Source organism: Corvus moneduloides, chromosome 13 (genome assembly GCF_009650955.1).
Source record: "Corvus moneduloides isolate bCorMon1 chromosome 13, bCorMon1.pri, whole genome shotgun sequence".
Classification (NCBI taxonomy): domain Eukaryota; kingdom Metazoa; phylum Chordata; class Aves; order Passeriformes; family Corvidae; genus Corvus; species Corvus moneduloides.
In genome coordinates this window covers 13018619-13029800 of record NC_045488.1, presented here as the reverse complement: position 1 = coordinate 13029800, position 11182 = coordinate 13018619, and the positions used below count along the sequence as shown (strand labels likewise).

Below are 11182 nucleotides of genomic sequence, written 5' to 3'. Positions count from 1 at the left end.
AGGAGTAACAGTGATTCACAGGGATGGCAGGAAGCCGGGATGGACCTTCCAGAAAGACTACTGTTAATACCCTAGGATAGCATACAAAGGCCATCAGAGTGGGGGGGGTGGGGGTGGTATTTTTAAGCAAATGTAGGTTATTAACAAAAATTAGGACTAAATATTAATTGGGATGACAGCTCTGCAAAAGGTAATAACGGAGATTTTTGATTCCCTTCCCCAGAAAAAGCTTCTGAGCCTAAAGCCTTCCAATCCTTCCCCAAAGAATAGCAGAACTCCCTTTCCCTCCCAAAACCTGTGACAGCACTGGCCCAGAAATGCAGCCAGCAGCGGAGCTTGGATAAGTCTCAACTTCATTGCTGCAATGGAAAAGTCTTTCTGGAATCCACGTCCTTCTGTGTTAATGTGAGTGTTTGTCCCTTGCAGAAGGGTTTTAATAACCTCTCGTTTCCTTTTTTCCAAAGCTTCCAATAGTCCTAAGAGCAGTTTGTCTGTGCCTTTGGGTCCACCCGTCTACGTGGACTTGGCCTACATCCCCAACCACTGCAGTGGGAAGAACACAGATCCAGAGTTCTTCAAGCGGGTTCGAGCATCTTATTATGTTGTGAGTGGGAATGATGCAGCCAACGGAGAGCCAAGCCGTGCAGTGCTGGATGCACTTCTGGAAGGGAAGTCTCAGTGGGGAGAGAACCTGCAGGTAGGTCATGGAAATGCAAAGGGGTGTGTCATGCTCTTGATGTCACAAGTGCTCAGAAGAATGTGGGTATCACAAACATACCTGTGGGAGTACACTGAGAGGAAGCAAATGGTACTGGGCATATCCTGTTTTGCAGTCTCAGCAGAGTAATTGCTTGTACTGATGAGGAGGAGGACACCTGCAAAATGGTATGGATGGAAGCAGATACGTCCTCTTTTCCACATCCTCCTGAGGGGAGGAAGCACTGAGAAATCATAGACTCCTCCTTAGCCACTGCAGGATGAGCCTATCCTCAAGCAAAATCAAGCTGAATTTTCATCAGCATCCCACACCCAGTGGCATCTGTTGCTAGCCTGGCTTGCTGAAGATTTTTCTGACAGCAACTTACTAACAGAGCTTTTAAACAACAATGTTCTATAACACAGTTCTTGCTTGGCTGGGCTTGCAGGACACCCCAGGTGGGCACTCCTGAATGCATGTACACAAAGGTGTATATGTTCTTCCAGAAGAAGCAGCCTCATATTTCCAGGTCCCTGAGTTGCACACTGGGTCAATGGGCACAGTGTCCATTAACAGTGACACTGCCAGCATTGTTCCTTTTCACACTGAAGGATCTTTCTGAGGCTGTTTCTGGAGCTCCAAAGCACGATGTTCTCCCCTGCACTGCAGCCATTCTCATCATTATGGTGTCAGTGCTGCTAGTTTGCAGCCAGTGCAGAGCCCCATTGAGCTGGTACTGTATAAAATAAAGCTCTGCCTCAGAACCTGACATCTGAAAGACATTAAATAGAACAAGCAGTACCAAGGGCACAGTGTTCCAAAATTAACAAGAAATTTTAGCCTCAGCTCCTATGGGCATTGTTTGTCACTGCAGTTGTTCTCAATCATCCCTGCTGCTTTCTTTTCCCAGGTGACATTGATCCCAACACACGATACTGAGGTAACACGAGAATGGTATCAACAGACCCATGAGAAACAGCAGGAGCTAAACATCATGGTACTGGCAAGCAGCAGCACTGTTGTGATGCAGGACGAATCTTTTCCAGCCTGTAAGATTGAATTCTAAATCTCCCACACTTTGTGTTCATCCATTGACTCTTCAATCACCGATGCAACATGAGAGACACCATCTAATCACAGTCCAGTTCTTCTCTGGTTTAGTCCTCTACATGGTTCCCATTTGTCAGGCAATCGGGTATCCATCTTGCTCAGCACTGGATGCCATGAGGAAGAAGTGCAGGGCTCTGTAATTTTCTGGACTGAGCTAAGAGTTTGTGCAAGAGCAGTTGCAGGCCAGGGGCACTTTCACCTTCCCTGCTTTATTCTGCTGCCTGTACAGTTTCTGTAGACTATCTTGGCTGCCTTGCTGCTGTGAGAGCTTGTTCTACTCTCTTCCTGGCTGCCTTGCCATTTAACCTGTAGCACCATGAACCTCACCTTTCTGGTGAGGGCTGAAGTGCTGCTGCTGCATGCAGAGAGTGCATGGGAGGCAGGGGGCAGAGGCGAAATCTAACTTGCAAAGAAGTTGCACCAGGGAGATGAGGGAAGACAAAACCCTCTGTAATGTGACAGTGAAGGTCATTCTTCCATCTCCCCTCCTGAGCATACAGGAGATGTTCTGAGCAAGGGGACCTGTGCTCCAACTAGGCACGACCACCACATGCCAGCTTGGCAGATTTCTGTCCCAAGTGGTTTGCCTGTGGCATCCTGCAGCACCTGTTTGTTGTGCTCAGGGAGCTGGGATGAAGGACATGGCAGTGGGAGGGGAGGGTTCAGCACATTCCTAACCTGCTAACTTGAGCTTCGCACACACAGCAGCCAAGTGACTCCTGCACACCAACTGTGTGGCAGGAGGAAGCACAGAGAGGCTGTGGCCTGAACAGTTACACAAAAAGAGCATCCAAACGCACAACTACAGCCCCCTCAACAGCAGAAGGGCTGAACAAACCTTGGCCACTGTTGGCCCAAAATGTACAAGAAACCTCCCTGTCCCTAAACCAAAGGCTCTGGAGGACTGTGGTGAGGCAGCTGAGGAGCACACAGGCCATGCTGGGGGAGGCTGGTGCCCGGCTAGTGTCGCTGCGGTGTGCCAGGTCTGCACGCAGCAGCCATCTCCTTGCTGCCTGTGTGCCGAGGTCCAAGCCTTACGGTTGTGTTCAAGCTTTCTGTTGTCCCCCCAAGTGTCCAGGATGTGGGGAATAGAGCTTGTGGTGTGAGGAAAGAGAAAGCCCTTCCCAAAATACTCGGGAAAAAGTAGTCTAGCAAGTGTAGTCATTCTCAGTTCCTCCACACTGTGGCAGGGGTGTGGTGACAGTGCAGGTGAGGTGCTGCTCATCCACGTGGTGCCACCTTGCAGCTTGTTCCCTGGCCTACGCATCACTGTGGGCATCTGTCCTTGCTCTCTGGATGTCCTGGCAGAAACACAGTTGTGTGCCATGAGTGCATTGTGGCTACTGAACAGCCACCCAGAACCTCCTTGGCACACACATCTGTTTCAGCGTGGGAGACCCATTCTCCCAGCATGAGTGTGGGTGTTCAGGTGCACTAAGCCTGCAGCATCCATGAGCCTTTGCCACGTCCAAGAGAACTGGCAGAGGGTCTTACCACAAAGACAGATTTTTGTAAGACAAAGAGAAGCAGCAGGCTGTGCTCTGGGGAAGAAGGAATGGGATGGAAAGCTGTGCTGCAATGGTTGACAGCACAAAGTATTTCCATCTGCTGTGACACCCACTGTGCTTGGCCATGAGCGGAGGGCTGACTCCACCATGAGCATCCTCGGACCCTGTGTTGCACTTGCCTGGGACACTTCAGTCTCAGTGCTGGTTTTCTAGCAGGTGACATGAAGAAAATGCTGCTTAGAAACCTGCTCCTAGCACTAAAATGGAGTTTCTAGGGAAATGGTTTATTTTGCATTTTAATTTATATATTTATTTTTTTTAATGTTAAGCTGCTTTTTGTGTTAATACTTTAATTTATACATGTAACATGATACCATGTGCTTTTAGTGTCAGTTCAGAGGTTTCTCAGTAAAAATATTAACATGCTGCAATTTAAACAATATGAAAAGACCACAGAGAACTTGCGGGCAGCAAAAATGTCTCTGAAGGCTGAGTCTAAAACCCAGCAGCTGTAGGACAAGGCCTGAGGCCAGCAGCCTCCCCAAGACACAGCCAGCCCTTTAGATATGGCCTTTGTTAGGAGCATGTGAGCTTACTCAGGGCTTTAGCAAATCCCTGCCCTGTGCTGTGTTCATTTTAACCATGGAATCACACTGTGTCTGCCAGCATAAAAAATGTCATTCTCTGTACCCCGATGGGGTCAGCATTCATGAATGTTGGTTCTGGCAATTGCAGGCACGAAAACAGCTGCCCCTACCCCTCCCCGGAATGCTGGGGGGCTTTGCCTCCAGTGCTTTGGGGAGACCCTGGCTCACCCACCATGGTGGCAGCTGCAGGATGCCAGACACCAGAGGCACAAGCGTGGCCCTCTCTGGTTCCCAGGATCCCTCTGCGTAGCTAGATGTAAAAGCTAATGCACTTTTAGATAGACTCACACATGAATGTTTTCTCAATTTTAAACTTGAAGCAATTCTGACTAAGCAGCAGTAATAGTGAGGCATTGTGAGGTGCCTGCATCCTCCAGGCAGGAGTGTGGCCACTGGCGGATTCCAGGAGGAACGCTGCCCTCTGCGCTCTGCTCCTGCCCTCTGCAGCTCTGCTGCTTGGCTACCTTTATCCTACGCCAATTTGCTTCCCTGTCCTCAAGGCTCCACATTTTTTTTCAGTCTTTTGTCACAGTCTGTTCTGCCTTGAGCTTCTCTCACTCCCTATCTCCCTCTCCCCTCCACTCCCTTCCATCTTAAAAAAACTACGGGGAAAAAGACTTATGAAAAAGCTGATTATTGTAGAGTCTGACCCTGCTCAGGCCACAGGAGCCAGCAGGACCCACCCAGAGCCAGAGGTAATACAACACTATAGAGAGAAACAGTTAAACTCTGCTTTTGCTTGTTTCTGCATGTGGGCAACAACGCGTAATCTTCCTGTATGTAATAGGTAAAAAATACTATTTTAAACCTATAATTAAAAAAGTGAACGTCTTAACTGTATTGAAATGGCATCTTGTGCTCCTAGCTTCTTCTATGCTAAATGTTTTAAGAACAGAGCCCTTATTCTTTTCTTCAGCATCACATTTCTATTTGAATTTAGTTCCTTGAGTTCTGTCCTTTTGCCCATTTCCACGTGAAACACTCTGTAACTAACTGCTGTCAAGAGAGGAGCCCAACACATTAATAATAAAGCCACATTAACTGCGAACGAGAACATCTCCAGTGGTTTCAAACTGTTCTTTCAGTGAGCCCACACTGTAGCCAGGAGCACATGGACATGGCTGCCATGCCACCCTCCCATGCCTCCCAGCTTAGGCGAGCCCCAGCTTTGCCACCAACACCCCACCTTCACCAGCAGCTGCTAAACCTTCCCTCAGGAAAGGGACGTGCACATAAGGCCACAGAGCCTGCCTGGAACAGCCAACCCCCACCCCTGGCCCCAGCAGGGTGACTAGTGGGTCCCTCCTGGGGAACAGCTGGGGCTCTTGCACAGCTGGCTAAGGGCTGTAGGGGGGAAAGCAGCTCCTGATAACCCAGTGAGGAGCCTGGCGTGGCCTGTCTGTCATGCAACAGCATCACTACTCACAGTCCCCAAATCATGTATTCCATTGCAGCCCTCTGCCTCTCCCTGCACTTCTTGGGAATGGCAACTCTGCCCAGCGCTGCTGGCACTCTGAGCTGGAAGGGTCTCTGGCCCTGTGGCAGGCAGCACACCTGCTGGCTTGGGACCTGGGCCCAAGCACAGCAGGGATTCCATGCTGCCTGACCCCATTGCAGCAGTTGGGCTTTTGCACCTCTGCAGAACTCCAACATGACCTCCAACAAGGGAACGCTCTTTCAGCTACTCATCAGAAAACTGGGACAGCTGCTGCTCTGCCTGTGCTGGAACAGAGTCAGGAGACGCTGATGCCCAGTTAGTTCTGTTCCTGCCTGCCTGTCGTCAGAAGGAAACAACAGCACAGGTGGATGCCAGGGAAAAGAAAGCAGGTTCTGTGCTACAGTCCTCAGGGGAGAGGCCATTGTTGCCACAGAGCACACCCCAGCTTGTGCAGTGCCTGATGGAGAGCTCAGGGCAGCTGCCAAGCCTGGTGCTGATGGGAGGAACCACAAACTGTTACCATAAACCAGGAACTATTTCCACACACAGCTACTTTTCAGGTAAATGAGCATTGTCTCTGGCCATACTCCAGCTAACCAAGGTCCCACAACTGCAATGCATTTCCCAAAGGTGTGCAGAGAAAGCATCAGGCTCTGTGGGGGTCAGCACCTGAGAGCCACTCCCCCTGAGAGCCCTGCTCCATGCCCCTCTTGGCAATGACACCCTGCAGCAGGTGCTCTTGGGTCCATCATGGCAACCCTGCCCAGGCACTGTCCCCTGACAGAAACACGCAGGTCTGGGCAGGAGATGTGGCTGGTGCTCAGCAGGGACCTGGCTACCGGAGCAGTGCTGGCAGCAGCAGGTGCCACAGGCCAGTGGCCGTGCGAGGGTTCAGGGCAAGGGCCATGAGCAGTGCCCGAGGGGAAATCTCATGCTGCTCAGTCACCTGTGGTCCTTCAGCCAGTGCTGGGGCCAGGGCTGGCTGCAACCCCACGGCCAAGGTCTCTGTTTGTGCAGATCTGTAATGCAGGGAGAGCAGAGCGCAGGGCAGGTACAGCCTGACTGGAGGGGGGCTGGGGTGCCCCCCACCCAGTGCTGCACTCTGGGCAGCTGCATGACTGCTCCATTTCCAGTGCAAGCAAATGTGACCTTTCTTACATGCCCAAACTGGCAGCTCTGGATTATTGGGCATGAGGAGAAGGACATGACACCCAGGATGTGCTTGAAGTGACGGGAAGGTGTGGACCAAGTGAAAGGAGCTGAACACACCATCCCAGGGTCTTCATTCTACCACAAACCACCCTCGCACCTGGGAAGCCAGGAGCTCTTCCCCAGTATGACCATTTCTCCCATGTAGGAAAAAAGAGGGTTTTTCCTGGCCTTGAGCCTGTACACTTACTCCAGGTCTGACTCCAGCCACAGTTGCTCTTGCAGGACAACAGAGTGTGAGCAGGGCTTACTGTTCCAGGCACGTGCAAGCTCTGGCACATACACACTGCTGCCAAGTCAGCATCAGAGACAGAGAGACACTGGACCCACAGCATAGATTTACTGTGAACACACATCATCACAACACAGCATAGAGATCTTTGGGCACAGCTTCACAGAAACACAGATCCTAGCTACAGACGGACACGCAGACTTGTCCATAAATACAAGAGGAGTAGGAAGCACAGCCCTGGCCGGCACTCAGGATGCGGCAGGGACACCCGTATCAATCTTGCCCTCAGGCTTGTGCTCACAAGGCATTTACATAAATATGCATTAAATACTTTTCATTTTATATATAATAAAGATTTCTCCTTATTGGTTTCTAATAGTCCTGAATTGTTAAAATAGCAGTTTCTTTTACTCCCTGTCACCAAGACTTCAGAGCTGTACCCTGCCTGACCCTTGGGGACGAGAAAAAAAAAAACTGTGTGTTCTCCCTGCACACCTCTCTCAGGCTGGATCCCCAGGCTCCTGCCTGCCCCAGCCCAGCAGGGAAACATCCAAGGCCATGCCAAAGGGATGTTTCCTTGCAAGTGGCAGTCAAACCTGATGCCCTCACTACCCTTCTTTTCCACACTCATTCAGAATACTTTCTGCTTCTGCTAGTCTTCCTGCCATGGACTCTCTGGACCTGATTTTGGTGGCCAGCAGTGGGAATTGAGAGAGGAACAAGGAAGGAACAGAGAGGAGGTTGGTGGTTGTGATGGATCTGATTAATTTGGGCCCAGAATGCCTTTCTCTGAAGGCTGTGGGACAAAAAGTCACAAGGGAGCATCCGTCCCCTTTGGACTTACCACCCTAAAAGCCTTGGCTGTACCACTCCTCTAATGCTGCTGTCCCAGTGAGCACAAAGCCCTTGAGACACCAGTGCAGCACCATGTCCCCCCTCCATGGAGGTGCCATGCCAGTACCAAGACTGCATTGTTGTTCATTTAACAAGGCAAACATTCTTGCTGAATGGCAAAGAGCTGGCTTGTGGAGGAACAAAGCAGTCTCTTCCACACCACAGAGTCCTGTGGCCCTGGGACATGGCTTCTTCTTTGCTACAGACTGCCAGCTGTGTGAGGTGCCATGCAGGAAGTTGGGCTGCATTCAGGCTAGAAGTGCTTGCAGTGTGCTGTCCAGTGAGCCACTAATTTTGCTGATCCTTCTGACACAGAAGCTGCAGTTCCTCCATATTTTTCTCAGGAGGCAGTGGCTGCACCTGGCACATGTGACCAGAGAGAAGCTGGTCTGACAGAGCAGTGTCCCCCAGCAGCTCCTTGCCTGTATGCTCTGGGTCCAACACCTCTCCCAGCAGCTCCTCTTCACAGGACACCAGGATCTCCTCGGACAGCCCAGACTGATCCACGCCAGTCATAACCCTGATACACCCCTCACCTGGCTTTGCTCTCTCCCCAACCAACCTCAGGTCAAACCCTTCACCACACTTTGGGTTTCCTGTGTTACTTGGCTCTAACATTTCCTCAGATGATTGTTCTTCATCCAGCTCCCCCATGCTCTCCTCTTCAGGGTTAGCATCCTCCCCTGCCAGCTCCTTCTTGCACAGCTCCAGGATCCTGCCTGGCTCTGGGCCCTTATTCCAGATCAGGGTCTCTGGGGCACTTGGCTCTGCTACTGACAGCCCAGACATGCCCCCCTCCACGTCAAGCCCTCTGCCTGGAGGCTGACTCTCTTCCGGCTCAGGGGACCGGCTAGTGAGTTGCTCTTCACTTTTTGGGGGGCTGATGGAAAGTTTCTCAGTGAAGCTGAAACGAGCACAGTTGTCCACAGAAGTTGGGGAGGACGGGCCTGCACTGGAGACGGTACTGGAGGGGCCACTGCTGTCTGCAAAGAAGAGTAAAAATCTTAAAGCATGTAGCTGGTATTTCCCCACCTGAACTGTCACAGTCTACAGTGCAGTTCTACAACCGAGAGGTGAGAGCTGTCTATGTGCCATGTGACCTGTCAGGGGCTTGCAGCTGGTCTTGGGCATTTTTGGCAGTTCAGCTGATGAAAACCCAAGCACACAGAGCACAATTCCATCCTGTAATCCAGTGCTATGTTAGCATACAGCCAAGAGCAGATTCTGTTGTCACAGTGCAAAATGTGGAGTATGATGTTTGGCTTCAACATGAAAACCAATTTCTTTCATTCCCTTACTATTATGTAACAATCCAAGCTTCAGTTTGCTCCTCCTGGTTCCTGACACACACAATCCCTGAGTGTTGAGTGAGAGTCAACACTAGAGAAAGAAATACTGATTGTCTACTAACGCTTATTCTTGCCTTATATTGCACAATGAGCAAAACTAGAGGACAGATCTAGATTGTATCTAATCCAATAAAGGAGGAGAATTAAACAACTGTTTTCAGCCAGACTGGTTTCCTGACCTTGCTGACTTCACAAACTTCCCTCCCTCCCCACCACATTCGCCCCCGACTGAGAAGGGAGCACACTCACACCAAGGAGGCTTATCTGAACGCTGGCGCAACGGCAGGGCGGATGATGACAGGATTCGCTGGGACATAAAGGGGTCTCCTGGTATCTGGCTGCCAATCATTGAATCAAACAAAGCTTCAAGAAAAAAAATACACAGATCAGTAATATTCCAACAGACATAAAGGAATGGCTCGTAGCCCAGCAGTCATGAGCAGGCGCTCTGGGAAGAGCTGAAGACCAGTGCCAATTCAGAGCCATGCCTGCCCATCAGCTCCTGGCAACCTGAGGCTAAGATTTCTGAAGCTGGAGTTTGTATCCACATCACCGTACTCATCAGCTACAGTCAGACCTGACTGATTACTTGTCAAGTGAATGGCCTAGGATGGCTCTGAGCAGGGTCCCATGGCTCAGGGTCCTGGGCTAGAACACTCTGGGACAGGCTTCAGGGACTGTACTTATCTCCAGTCCTGTCAGGCTGATCTGTCCCGAGAATGTAAAAGACCAGGAGTGCTCCTTGCCTCGTCAGAGACAAGCCCACCTGACCGGTACCTGCGGTGGACTGGACGTGTGATTCGCTGCAACTCCTGCACACAGCTGTCAGGAACTCGTTGACCTGCCGCAAAGAGAGGGAGTTGTGCAGGGTCTCCAGGGGATAAATGGTGGGAACCATGGAACAGCCTTCAAAACCTGGAAAGAGACCCAATCAGAAAATGAATAGAGGAAACAGCAGGATAAATCCATGCAGGAGCACTCATGGCTGAAGGAGCTGGGCACTCTGGGAATCAAACAACAGGCACACTCAGGCCTCAGGTCATCTCTTCTAGCCCAAGAAAATCACCACGAAGCAATCCCATGCAAAAACAGATCTGAAAGCAAGCACCTGGGTACACATGGAGGGGAGAGGAGGAAAAGTATCTGGCAGCTGCCGTTTTTGCTGCTGAGCCTGGGACACTTAAAATATATAGCCATGACGGAGAGCTTGGCACAGTGCCCCCACTTACGGAAGCCAAACAGAATCGAAGTGGTGCCAACAGAATTTCCATCAAAGAGGTCCCACTGCTGGTGACACCCTGCCTGGCACAGCCCCCTCTCCCCACAGCAGGGAGTACACACTGCAGCAGCCACAAGGAGCCACAGAACCTCCCTGTCACAGCAGCCCTCCTGTGCACCCCTGACAGGCTGTGCCCAAAGGAAGGGCTGGGTAATGATTTGAATTATTTGTCCCCTTAACTAGACTTCACTGCCAGCAAACCCAGAATGAGCAGAAATAGGCACGTAACAGACACTTGCTCAGAGCTAAGCTGCATCACAACCATTCAGAATAAATCCTTTGCTGCTCAAGCCAGCAGAGTGTCATAGCAAAGTATCTTCCTCTTCATCCCAGCTTCCTGGAAATGCCTTGTGGAACCAAGCCAACCTGAACTGTCTGAGGAGCAAGGAAGAAACAGATGAGTCCCTGGGTATATGGAAGGAGGCTGCCTCCTGCTCTGCACCTCTCAAGTTTAAAGGCCTCTCAACTCCTCAAGGTTCAGCTTCCCATTCTGTGATCCCCCAGTCTCCTCCAAAGACCTCAAAAAGACTCCGGAAAGGAACTGGGTTTGTTTCTACAGAGAAGGAAAAATACTCTGAAATACAAAAAGTAAGAGAGCTCTTGATGCAATCTGTGGTGGGATGCCTGCCCAGCACACTGACAGGATAATACTGACCCCTGCAGCTTGGCAGCACCTCAGGAAAAGCCCTAGAGCACCTGTTTGTGAAGTGCAGACAGTTGTTCCAGTCACCTCCAGGACAGGCTCTGCTCCAATACCCCCACCTAACCCAGTTCTGCAAGAGGCAAGGAGCATGGGCCAGCAAAGGTGTTCACTAGAGT

The 11182-nt window shown here is 50.8% G+C and overlaps 2 protein-coding genes across 11 annotated transcripts in view; one reads left to right on the top strand and one right to left on the bottom strand.

Moving 5' to 3' along the window:
• Positions 1–5010, top strand: part of MAP1A (microtubule associated protein 1A) — a 56538-nt gene extending 51528 nt beyond the window's left edge. For both annotated transcript variants that reach the window (XM_032123055.1, XM_032123056.1), the window contains 2 exons: positions 465–697; positions 1608–5010. In XM_032123055.1, the coding sequence (XP_031978946.1) occupies positions 465–697; positions 1608–1763 (389 nt within the window). In that variant the 3' untranslated portion in view covers positions 1764–5010. The remainder of the gene's footprint in view (positions 1–464; positions 698–1607) is intronic.
• Positions 5011–6927: 1917 nt separating this feature from the next.
• Positions 6928–11182, bottom strand: part of PPIP5K1 (diphosphoinositol pentakisphosphate kinase 1) — a 44986-nt gene continuing 40731 nt past the window's right edge. For all 9 annotated transcript variants that reach the window (XM_032123065.1, XM_032123058.1, XM_032123060.1 and 6 more), the window contains 3 exons: positions 9862–9999; positions 9334–9447; positions 6928–8718 (listed from right to left, as the gene is read on the bottom strand). In XM_032123065.1, coding sequence (XP_031978956.1) covers positions 8024–8718; positions 9334–9447; positions 9862–9999 — 947 coding nt within the window. In that variant the 3' untranslated portion in view covers positions 6928–8023. The remainder of the gene's footprint in view (positions 8719–9333; positions 9448–9861; positions 10000–11182) is intronic.